Source organism: Lonchura striata, chromosome 38, assembly GCF_046129695.1.
Source record: "Lonchura striata isolate bLonStr1 chromosome 38, bLonStr1.mat, whole genome shotgun sequence".
NCBI classification, from domain to species: Eukaryota; Metazoa; Chordata; class Aves; order Passeriformes; family Estrildidae; genus Lonchura; species Lonchura striata.
Window position 1 is genome coordinate 1,708,055 of NC_134640.1, and position 12,165 is coordinate 1,720,219.

At 50.1% G+C, this 12,165-nt stretch overlaps 2 protein-coding genes and 1 long non-coding RNA gene across 3 annotated transcripts in view; 2 read left to right on the forward strand and 1 right to left on the reverse strand.

Annotated features, from left to right (window-relative positions):
* LOC110483043 (TBC1 domain family member 17-like) overlaps positions 1-3,402 on the reverse strand; it is a 30,344-nt gene extending 26,942 nt beyond the window's left edge. Inside the window, 2 exon segments of the mRNA XM_077789824.1 lie at positions 337-418; positions 3,379-3,402. Of these exon segments, the coding sequence (XP_077645950.1) occupies positions 337-418; positions 3,379-3,402 (106 nt within the window).
* A 1,832-nt stretch (positions 3,403-5,234) lies between these two features.
* Positions 5,235-6,854, forward strand: LOC144248128 (uncharacterized). The gene is made up of 2 exons (XM_077789825.1): positions 5,235-5,593; positions 5,626-6,854. The coding sequence occupies exons 1-2, from the start codon at positions 5,235-5,237 to the stop codon at positions 6,770-6,772; spliced, it is 1,506 nt and encodes a 501-aa protein (XP_077645951.1). The 3' UTR covers positions 6,773-6,854.
* Positions 6,855-10,036: 3,182 nt separating this feature from the next.
* On the forward strand, positions 10,037-11,746 carry LOC144248151 (uncharacterized). Its single transcript, XR_013341536.1, has 2 exons — positions 10,037-10,116; positions 11,500-11,746. It is a non-coding gene; the product is annotated as an uncharacterized LOC144248151 (long non-coding RNA).
* The last annotated feature ends 419 nt before the right edge of the window (positions 11,747-12,165 follow it).

The following is a 12,165-nucleotide window of genomic DNA, read 5'->3' on the forward strand; positions in this document are numbered from 1 at the left end:
CAGTATAACCCAGTATAAACCAGTGTAACCAGTCTAACCAGTCTAACCAGTCCCCCCCAGTATAACCCAGTATAAACCAGTATAACCAGTCTAACCAGTCCCTCCCAGTATAACCAGTCTAACCAGTCCCTCCCAGTGTAACCAGTCTAACCAGTCTAACCAGTCCCTCCCAGTATAACCCAGTCTAACCAGTCTAACCAGTCCCTCCCAGTCTAACCAGTCTAACCAGTCCCTCCCAGTATAACCAGTCTAACCAGTATAACCCAGTCTAACCAGTCTAACCAGTATAACCCAGTATAACCCAGTATAACCCAGTATACCCAGTCCAAGCCGCACCCACGGGCGCGCGCAGGCGCAGCTCCCCGTGCAGCCGCGGGGGGAGGGGCCCCGGAACAGCCGCGGGCAGGGCCAGCAGCACCTGGGGGGAGGGGCGGGAACAGCCGGGGTCAAACAGGGGTCAAACAGGGGTCACTGGGGTCACCATGGGGTCAGCCGGGGGTCACTGGGGTCACCATGGGGTCATTGGGGTCACCATGGGGTCATTGGGGTCATTGGGGTCAGCTGGGGGTCATTGGGGTCAGCCAGGGTCACCATGGGGTCACTGGGGTCATTGGGGTCACCATGGGGTCATTGGGGTCAGCTGGGGGTCATTGGGGTCAGCCAGGGGTCACCATGGGGTCACTGGGGTCATTGGGGTCACCATGGGGTCATTGGGGTCATTGGGGTCACCATGGGGTCATTGGGGTCACTGGGGTCACCATGGGGTCACTGGGGTCATTGGGGTCACCATGGGGTCACCATGGGGTCACTGGGGTCACCATGGGGTCATTGGGGTCACCATGGGTCACCATGGGGTCAGCTGGGGTCATTGGGGTCACCATGGGGTCACTGGGGTCACCATGGGGTCATTGGGGTCACCATGGGGTCACCATGGGGTCACTGGGGTCACCATGGGGTCACCATGGGGTCACTGGGGTCACCATGGGGTCACTGGGGTCACCATGGGGTCATTGGGGTCACTGGGGTCATTGGGGTCACCATGGGGTCACTGGGGTCACCATGGGGTCATTGGGGTCACTGGGGTCATTGGGGTCACCATGGGGTCACTGGGGTCACTGGGGTCACTGGGGTCACCATGGGGTCAGCAAGGGGTCATTGGGGTCACCATGGGGTCACTGGGGTCATTGGGTCACTGGGGTCATTGGGGTCACCATGGGGTCAGCAAGGGGTCATTGGGGTCACTGGGGTCACCATGGGGTCACCATGGGGTCACTGGGGTCACCATGGGGTCATTGGGGTCATTGGGGTCACTGGGGTCATTGGGGTCACCATGGGGTCACTGGGGTCACCATGGGGTCATTGGGGTCACCATGGGGTCACTGGGGTCATTGGGGTCATTGGGGTCATTGGGGTCACTGGGGTCACCATGGGGTCATTGGGGTCATTGGGGTCATTGGGGTCACTGGGGTCACCATGGGGTCATTGGGGTCATTGGGGTCACCATGGGGTCATTGGGGTCAGCCAGGGGTCACCATGGGGTCACCATGGGGTCATTGGGGTCACCATGGGGTCACCATGGGGTCATTGGGGTCATTGGGGTCATTGGGGTCACCCAGGGGTCATTTGGGTCATCCAGGGGTCACAGGGGTCACCCAGGGGTCACAGGGGTCACCCGGGGTCACCCCGGGGTCACCCAGGAGTCATTGGGGTCACCCAGGGGTCACTGGGGTCACCCAGGGGTCACCCAGGGGTCACTGGGGAATTTTGGAGACTTTTGGGGGTATTTGGAAAATTTTGGGTCGATTTGGGGAATTTTGGGAGGATTTTGGAGAAGTTTTTGGGGGATTTTGGGGAATTTTTGAGAGATTTTTTCAGAGTTTTTGGAAGTTCTTGGAGAATTTTGGAGAAATTTTGTGGGATTTTAAGAATTTTGGGGATTTTGGGGATTTTTAGGTGACTTTGGGGTTTTGGGGGGATTTTTTGGGGATTTTGGGGAAATTTTGGGGGAATTTTGGGGAATTTTTGGGAATTTTGGGAGGATTTTCAGGAAGTTTTTAGGGATTTGGGAGATTTTGTGGAATTTGGGGATTTTGGGGTGATTTTGGGGGTTTGGGGGATTTTTGGGGAATTTGGGGGGGATTTGGGGAATTTTGGGAAATTTTTGGTGGGATTTTGGGAGGAATTTTTGGGAATTCTGTGAATTTTCGGGGATTTGGGGGAATTTTCAGGAGTTGTTGATGAATTTCGGGGATTTTGGTGGATTTTTGGGTGATTTTGGGGATTTGGGTGAATTTTGGGAGTTTTGGAGGGATTTGGGGGGAATTTTGGAAGGATTTGTGGGAATTTCCGGGGATTTTGGGAATTTTGGGGGATTTGGGTGAATTTTGGGGAGATTTAGGGAATCGTGGGGGAATTTTGGGAGGGATTTTGGGGGATTTTGGGGAGTTTTTGGGGAATTCTGGGGAAATTTGGAGGGATTTGGGGGAATTTTTGGGGATTTTGGGGAGATTTTGGGGAGATTTTGGGAATTTTGGGGATATTTTCAGGAGATTTTGGGAATTTGGGGGGATTTTTTGGGGAATTTTGCGGAATTTTGGGGATATTTTGGGAATTTTGGGGATATTTTGTGGAATTTTGTGGAATTTTGGGGATATTTAGGGGAGATTTTTGGGAAGATTTTGGGAGATTTTGAGATTTTTGGGGATATTTTCGGGAGATTTTGGGAATGTTGGGGGATATTTTGGGAATTTTGTGGAATTTTGGGGATATTTTTGGGAATTTTGGGGAGATTTTTGGAGATTTCGTGGAATTTTGAGATTTTTGGGAATTTTGGGGATATTTTGTGGAATTTTGTGGAATTTTGGGGATATTTAGGGGAGATTTTTGGGATTTTTTTGAGATTTTTGGGAAGATTTTGGGGAGATTTTGGGAATTTTGGGGATATTTTGGGGAATTTTGTGGAATTTTGGGGATATTTTGGGGAATTTTGGGGATATTTTTGGGGATATTTTTGGGAATTTGGTGGAATTTTGGGGATATTTTGGGGGATTTTGGGGATATTTTGGGGGATTTTTGGGGAATTTTGGGGATATTTTGGGGGATTTTGGGGGAATTTTGTGGAATTTTGGGGATATTTTGGGGGATTTTGTGGAATTTGGTGGAATTTTGGGGATATTTTGGGGGATTTTGGGGGATTTTGGGGATATTTTTGGGAATTTGGTGGAATTTTGTGGAATTTGGTGGAATTTTGGGGATATTTTGGGGGATTTTGGTGGAATTTTGGGGATATTTTGGGGATTTTTGGGAATTTGGTGGAATTTTGGGGATATTTTGGGGGAATTTGGGTTTTTTCGGGGGGTGGGGGAGGGGCGGCCTCACCCTCCCTCCCGCCGCCTCCTCCATGGCCGCGCCCCCGCTTCCGCTTCCGCCTCTGGCCCCGCCCACTTCCGGCGCCACTCCGCCCACCGACCAATGAAACCCGCGGGGCCATGCCCCTCCCGCGGAAGCCACGCCCACTCTCCCTCCCCTTTAGCCACGCCCACCCCGCCCCCTGACCAATGGGAGCCGCGGAATCCGCCGCGTTTTGCATAAACCCCGCCCCCTCCTGGCCACGCCCCCACGCAAAGCCGCGCCGCCATTGGTTGGTTCCCCCTTGGCCCCGCCCATTCCGCTCCTGGCCCCGCCCCTTCCTCCGCCGCCATCTCGGGGGCGGCCCCCGCGACCGCGACCCCAAATTCCCTTTTTTTACCCCAAAATTCCCCTTTTCTACCCCAAATTCCCCTTTTTTATCCCTAATTTCCCTTTCTCACCCCCAAATTCCCTTTTTTTACCCCAAATTCCCCTTTTCTACCCCAAATTCCCCTTTTTTATCCCTAATTCCCCTTTCTTACCCCAAATTCCCTTTTTTTACCCCAAATTCCCCTTTTCTACCCCAAATTCCCCCTTTTTATCCCTAATTTCCCTTTCTTACCCCAAAATTCCCTTTTTACCCCAAAATTCCCCTTTCTTACCCCAAATTCCCCTTTTCTACCCCAAATTCCCTTTTTTTACCCCAAATTCCCTTTTTTTACCCCAAAATTCCCCTTTTCTACCCCAAATTCCCTTTTTTTACCCCAAATTCCCCTTTTCTACCCCAAATTCCCCTTTTCTACCCCAAATTCCCCTTTTTTATCCCTAATTTCCCTTTCTTACCCCAAAATTCCCTTTTTTCACCCCCCAATCCCCCTCCGGGACCCCTAAAATCCGCCCCGGGAGCCCAAAATTCCCTTTTTTTACCCCAAAATTCCCTTTTTTACCCCAAATTTTCCCCTTTCCCCCCCCCCCAAATCCCCGCGTGATCCCCCCGGGACCCCCCCAACCCCCCCCTGGACCCCCCAAAATCCCCTCCAGGACCCCCCAAAATCCCCTCGGTACCCCTCTTAACTGCCCACCAAACCCCCCTAAATCCCCCCCCCAAATTCCCCCTAAATCCCCCCAGGACCCCCCAAACCCTCCCAGGACCCCCCAAATCCCCCCCAGACCCCCCCAGGACCCCCAAATCCAACCCAAACCCCCCTAAATTCCCACAGGACCCCCAAATCCCCTCTAGGACCCCTCAGCCCCCCCAGGACCCCCAATTTCCCCCTAAACCCCCCCAAATCCCCTCAGGACCCCCCCCAACTCTCCCCCAAAGCCCCCAAATCCCCCCGGACCCCCCCAGGACCCCCCAAATCCCCCCAGGAGCCCCCAACTCCCCCCCAAATCCCCCCAAACCCCCCCAAATCCCCCCAGGACCCCCCAAATCCCTCCCGGACCCCCCCAGGACCCCCAAATCCCCCCAGGACCCCCCAAATCCCCCCAAATCCTCCCCAAATCCCCCCCAACTCCCCCCAAATCCCCCCAGAACACCCCAAATCCCCCCCTGACCCCCCCAAATCCCCCCAGGACCCCCAACTCCCCCCCAAACCCCTCCCAGGACCCCCCCAAATCCCCCCAGGACCCCCCAAACCCCCCCCAACTCCCCCCCAAACCCCCCCAGGACCCCCCAAATCCCCCCCCAGGACCCCCCAAATTCCCCCCAAATCCCCCCCAAACCCCCCCCAAACCCCCGCAGGACCCCCCAACTCCCCCCCAGGACCCCCCAACTCCCCCCAACTCCCCCCCAAATCCGCCCCAGGACCCCCCAAATCCCCCCAAATCCCCCCAACTCCCCCCCAAATCCCCCCAGGACCCCCCAACACCCCCCCAGACCCCCCATGTCCTCCCCTCCCCCCCCCGAGCCCCTCCCCCCGCTCTGGGCCGCGCTGGTGGCGGCGGCCGAGGGGTTCCGGGGGGGTCCCGGGGGTCCCGACGTGGCGGTTTTGGGGTGCTGGGGGGGCCCCGGGGGGGGCGGGGCGTGGCTGCAGCACGGCCCGGGACCCCTGGGCGAGGCCACCCGAAAATTCCTGCCCCGCATCCAGCGGGAGCTGCTGCGGCGGGCCCAGAACCCGCCTTTTTCACCCCAAAATCCGCCCCCAAAATCAGCCCCAGAACCCGCCTTTTTCACCCCAAAATCCGCCCCAAAATCCGCCCCAAAACCCGCCTTTTTCACCCCAAAATCCGCCCCAAAATCCGCCTTTTTCACCCCAAATCCGCCCCAAAATCCGCCTTTTTCACCCCAAAATCCGCCCCAAAATCCGCCTTTTTCACCCCAAAATCTGCACCAGAACCCGCCTTTTTCACCCCAAAATCCGCCCAAAACCCACCTTTTTCACCCCAAAATCCGCCCCCAGATCCGCCCCAAACCCGCCTTTTTCACCCAAAATCCGCCCCAAAATCCGCCTTTTTCACCCCAAAATCTGCCACAAAATCCGCCTTTTTCACCCCAAAATCTGCCCCAAAATCCGCCCCAAAACCCGCCCCAAAACCCGCCTTTTTCACCCCAAAATCCGCCCCAAAATCCGCCTTTTTCACCCCAAAATCCGCCCAAAATCCGCCTTTTTCACCCCAAAATCAGCCCAAAATCCGCCTTTTTCACCCCAAAATCAGCCCCAGAACCCGCCTTTTTCACCCCAAAATCCGCCCCAAAATCCGCCTTTTTCACCCCAAAATCCTCCCCAAAATCCGCCTTTTTCACCCCAAAATCTGCCCCAAAATCCGCCCCAAAATCCGCCCCAAAATCCGCCTTTTTCACCCCAAAATCAGCCCCCAAATCCGCCTTTTTCACCCCAAAATCAGCCCCAAAACCCGCCTTTTTCACCCCAAAATCCGCCCCAAAATCCGCCTTTTTCACCCCAAAATCAGCCCCAAAACCAGCCCCCAAATCTGCCTTTTTCACCCCAAAATCAGCCCCCAGATCCGCCTTTTTCACCCCAAAATCTGCCTTTTTCACCCCAAAATCCTCCCCAAAATTGTCAGTTTCGCCCCAAAATCAGCCCCAAAATCCTCCCCAAAATTCTCAATTTTCTCCCCAAGATCCTCCCGAAAATTCTCAATTTTCTCCCCAAAATTCTCAATTTTCAACCCAAAATTCTCAGTTTTCTCCCCAAAATCCTCCCCAAATTCCTCCATTTCTCCCCAAAACCAGCCCCAAGATGAGCCCCAAAATTCTCCGTTTGCACCCCAAAATCAGCCCCAAAATCCTCCCCTAAATCCTCCATTTTCACCCCAAAATCTTCCCCAAACTGCTCCTTTTTCACCCCAAAATTTTCCCCTAAATCCTCCCCAAAATCCTCCAATTTCTCCCCAAAATCCCCAATTTTCACCCCTAAATCCTCCCCAAAATCCCAATTTTCACCCCAAATTTTTCCCCTAAATTCTGCATTTTCACCCCAAATTTCCCCCAAAATTCCCCCGAATCTCCCCTGGGACCCCCCAAAAAAACCGCCCAAAACGGCCCCGAAAATGCCCCAAATTCGCCCGAATTCGCCCCAAAATCGCGCCCGGGACCCCCCAAAACCCGCGACCCCCCCCGGAGGAGGGGGGGGAGGGGGCGGCGCCCAGTGACGTCATCGGTGAGGGGGAGGGGAATTTGGGGGGATTTTTGGGAATTTTCAGAGATTTTGGGAATTTTGGGGAGTTTTGGGGGGATTTGGGGGATTTTGGGGGAATTTTTGGGAGATTTTTTGGGGGAATTTTGGGGGGATTTGGGGGAATTTTGGGGGGATTTTGGGGTGATTTTGGGGGGATTAGGGGAGATTTTGGGGAATTTTGGGGATTTTGGGGTGATTTGGGGGGAATTTTGGAGGGATTTTGGAGAATTTTGGGAGATTCGGGGAATTTTGGGGGGATTAGGGGAGATTTTTGGGAATTTTGGGGAGATTTTTGGAAATTTGGGGGAATTTTTGGGAATTTTGGGGGATTTTGGCGGAATCTTGGGGGAATTTTGAGGGGATTTTGGAGAATTTTGGGAGATTTGGGGGGAATTTTGGGACGTTTTGGGTGGATTTGAGGGAAAATTTTGGGAATTTGGGGAGATTTTGGGGAGGTTTGGGGGATTTGGGGAATTTTGGGCGTTTTTGGGTAATTTTGGGTTTTTTTTTGGGTAATTTTGGGTGTTCTGGGGTAATTTTGGGGGTTTTGGGGTAATTTGGGGATTTTTTGGGTAATTTTGGGGTTTTTTGGTAATTTTGGGGGGGTTTGGGTAATTTTGGAGTAATTTTGGGGGTCTGAGGATAATTTGGGGTATTTTGGGATAATTTGGGATATTTTGGGGAGTCCAGAGCGATTTTGAGGGGTTAATTTTGGGTTTTTTGGGTAATTTTGGGTTTTTTTGGGTAATTTTGGGGATTTTGGGGTAATTTTGGATAATTTGGGATATTTTGGGGAGTCCCGGGTGATTTTGGGGGGTTAATTTTGGGTTTTTTTGGGGTAATTTGGGGTTTTTTGGGGTAATTTTGGGGTTTTCTGGGTAATTTTGGGGTTTTTTGGGTAATTTTGGGGTAATTTTGGGGGTCTGAGGATAATTTGGGGTAATTTGGGATAATTTGGGATATTTTGGGGGGGTCCCGGGTGATTTGGGGGGTAATTTTGGGGTTTTTTGGGTAATTTTGGGGGTTTTGGGGTAATTTTGGGGTTTTTTGGGTAATTTTGGGGGGTTTTAGGTAATTTGGGGGGTTTGGGTAATTTTGGGGGTCTGAGGATAATTTGGGGTAATTTGGGATAATTTGGGATATTTTGGGGAGTCCCGAGCGATTTTGAGGGGTTAATTTTGGGGTTTTTTGGGTAATTTGGGTTTTTTTGGGTAATTTTGGGGATTTTGGGGTAATTTTGGGGATTTTGGGGTAATTTTGGATATTTTGGGATATTTTGGGGAGTCCCGGGTGATTTTGGGGGTTAATTTTTGGGGTTTTTGGGTAATTTTGGGGGGTTTTGGGGTAATTTTGGGGTTTTTTGGGTAATTTTGGGGGGTTTTGGGTAATCTGGGTAATTTTGGATAATTTTGGGGTTTTTTGGGTAATTTTGGCTAATTTTGGCTATTTTGGGGTCCCCCAGGGCTGTTCCTGATGGACGAGGAGTGGGGGAGGGGCGGCGACGAGGAGGAGCCGGACTGGGAGAGCCCCGACGGTGGGGGAGGGGCGGAAATTTGGGGGGAAAAACGACAATTTTGGGCAAAAGTTGGGTAAAAGGAAGGAAATTCGGGGGGTTGGGAAAAATTTGGGGTGGGGGGAGAAAATTTTGGGGTGGGGACTCAAAATTTGGGGTAAAATTGGGGTGGGGGTAAAATTTTTGGGGGTAAAGGCAAAAATTTGGGGTGGGAGGGGAAAAATTTGGGGGGGAAACGAAAATTTTGGAAAAAATTTGGGGTAAAAGGAAGAAAATTTGGGGGGAGGGGCAAAATTTGGGGTGGGGGAGAAAATTTGGGGGTGGGAGGGGCAAAAATTTGGGGTAAAATTTGGGGGGGTGCAAAAATTTGGGGGGGGGGAGGTAAAATGGGATTTTAACAGGATTTAATCAATTTTAACGGGATTTTAACGGGATTTTAAGCGATTTTAAGCGATTTTAACAGGATTTTGCGCAATTTTAATGGGATTTTAAGCTAATTTAAAGTGATTTTAACGGGATCTTAATGGGATTTTAATCAATTTTAACGGGCAGTTAACGGATTTTAAGTGATCTTAATGGGATTTTAACAGGATTTTAATCAATTTTAATGGGATTTTAACAGGATTTTAATCAATTTTAACGGCAGTTAACGGGAATTTAAGCGATTTTAATGGGATTTTAACAGGATTTTAATCAATCTTAACGGGATTTTAACAGGATTTTAATCGATTTTAACGGGATTTTAACGGGATTTTAATCAATTTTAACAGGCAATTAAGGGGATTTTAAGTGATCTTAATGGGATTTTAATGGCATTTTAATCAATTTTAACGGGATTTTAATGGGATTTTAACGGGATTTTAATCAATTTTAACGGGATTTTAATCAATTTTAACGGGCAGTTAACGGGATTTTAATGGATTTTAATGGATTTTAATGGGATTTTAATCAATTTAAACGGGATTTTAATGGATTTTAATGGATTTTAAAGGGATTTTAATCGATTTTAACGGGATTTTAATGGATTTTAATGGATTTTAATGAATTTTAAAGGGATTTTAATCGATTTTAACGGGATTTTAATGGATTTTAAAGGGATTTTAATGAATTTTAACGGGACTTTAATGGATTTTAATGGGATTTTAATGGATTTTAATGGGATTTTAATGGATTTTAACGGGATTTTAATGGATTTTAAAGGATTTTAAAGGGATTTTAATGGATTTTAACGGGATTTTAATGGATTTTAATGGGACTTTAATGGATTTTAATGGATTTTAATGGATTTTAATGGGATTTTAATGAATTTTAACGGGACTTTAATGGATTTTAATGGGATTTTAATGGATTTTAATGGATTTTAATGGGACTTTAATGGATTTTAAAGGGATTTTAATGGATTTTAACGGGATTTTAATGGATTTTAGTCCGTTTCCAGCCCTTCTTTGGGTTTTTTTGTTTTTTTTGTTTTTCTGTGTTCTGCCCCCAGGGAGCCCCCCCGAGGAGGGGTCCCCCCGCAGCCCCCCCGGGCCCCCCCTGGCCCGGTCGCTGCCGCTGTCGGTGCCCGGCTGGAGCCCCCGGAACCCCCCGGGACCCCGCGGGGACCCCCCCAAGGTCAGCGGGACCTGGAAATTTGGGAAATTTGGGGTAATTTGGGGTTTTTAGGGGGTTTGGGGGCTTTTATGGGGGATTTTGGGGGGATTTTGGGGAAATTTGGGGGTTTTTATGGGGGTTTGGGGGAATTTGGGGAAATTTGGGGGTTTTTATGGGGATTTGGGGGGGATTTGGGGGAACTTGGGGGATTTGGGGTTTTTTATGGGGGATTTTGGGGGGATTTGGGAAATTTGGGGTTTTTGGGGGGGGTTCAGGGGCTTTTATGGGGGATTTTGGGGGGATTTGGGGAATTTGGGAAATTTGGGGGTTTTTGTGGGGGACTTGGGGGCTTTTATGGGGATTTTGGGGGGATTTGGGGATTGGGGGTTTGGGGGGATTTGAGGAAATTTAGGGTTTTTAGGGGTTTTTGTGGGGGACTTGGGGGCTTTTATGGGGATTTTGGGGGGAATTTGGGAAAATTTTGGGGTTTTTGGGAAAATTTGGGGGAATTTGGGGTTTTTAGGGGTTTTTATGGGGGACTTGGGAGCTTTTATGGGGATTTTGGGGGGAACTTGGGGAATTTGGGGTTTTTATGGGGGATTTTTGGGGGCATTTTGGGGAAATTTGGGGATTTTTATGGGGGGTTTGGTGGGTTTTATGGGGGATTTTGGGGGGTTTGGGGGGATTTGGGGAAATTTGGGGTTTTTAGGGGTTTTTATGGGGGTTTGGGGCTTTTATGGGGGTTTTGGGGGGAATATGGGGAAATTTGGGGGTTTTTATGGGGGGTTTGGGGGTTTTATGGGGGATTTTGGGGTGGTTTGGGGGGTTTGGGGATTTTGGGGAGATTTGGGGGGTCTGGGGGGATTTGGGTTTTTTAGGGGTGTTTTGGGGGCTTTTATGGGGGATTTTGGGGGAATTTGGGGAAATTTGGGGAATTTGGGAAAATTTGGGGCTTTTATGGGGGATTTGGGGAATTTGGGGTTTTTTATGGGGGGTTTGGGGGATTTTGGGGTTTTTATGGGAGGAATTGGGAGGTAATTTGGGGGGGGATTTTTGGAGGATTTTTGGGGCATTTGGAGGATATTTTGGGGGAGTTTTGGGGGATTTTGGGGGGATTTGAGGGGGTTTGGGGGCATTTTGGGGAACTGGAGGAGTCTGGGGGCGGGCTGGGAGGGATTTTGGAGGATTTGGGGGAATTTTGGGGGATTTTATAGAATTTTTATGGTGGGTTTGGGGTATTTTGGGAGGAGTTTTGGGGAATTTTTCATTTTTTTTTTTACAATCCCACCCCCCCCAAAACCCGAATTTGGGTTCCCTCAGAACTTTTCGGGATCGTTTTGGGGTTCGGAACATTCCCCAAACCCCCCAAAAAATTCCCAAAATTCCCAAAATTCCCTCCCGCAGGCGCCGCCCGACCTGGAGCGGATCGCGGCCTCGATGCGGGCGCTGGCGCTGCGCGGCGGCGGCGACGGCCCCGAAATTTTTGGGGACCTCCCCCGGCCCCGCCTGCTGGGGGGGGACCCCCAGTGACCCCCCAAAAATCCCAAAATCCCCCAAAATCCGGCAACCCCAAAAAAACCCCCAAAATCCTCCAAAAAACCCCAAAAAAACCCAATTTCGAAGCCTTAAAATGAGGATTTTTCACCCCCCACATCGATTTTTGAGGTGCTCCTAAAAAATGGGGGAGGAGAAAAAAATTTGGGGTTTTCAGCCAAAAATTTGGGGTTTTCAGCTCAAAATTTGGGGGTTTTACCCAAAATTTGGGGGTTTCAGGTGTTGGGGGTTGGCGACGACCCCGAAATTTTCGGGGACCTCCCCCGGCCCCGCCTGCTGCAAAAATCCCCAAAATCCCCCAAAATCCGGGAACCCCAAAAAACCCAAAAATCCTCCAAAAAACCCCAAAAATCCACAAAAAAACCCCCAAAAACCCCAATTTCGAAGCCTTAAAATGAGGATTTTTCAACCTCCCCATTGATTTTTGGGTGCCCCTAAAAAATGGGAGAGGAGAAAAAAATTCGGGGTTTCAGATCGAAATTTTGGAGGTTTCAGCCAAAAATTTGGGGGTTTCAC

Coding starts and splice junctions, on each gene's coding strand:
- LOC144248128 (XM_077789825.1), top strand. CDS start 5,235: ATGTCCTCCCCTCCCCCCCCCGAGCCCCTCCCCCCGCTCTGGGCCGCG. Junction 5,594..5,625: donor AAATCCGCCCCAAAATCCGC/CTTTTTCACCCC, acceptor CCCAAAATCCGC/CTTTTTCACCCCAAAATCCG.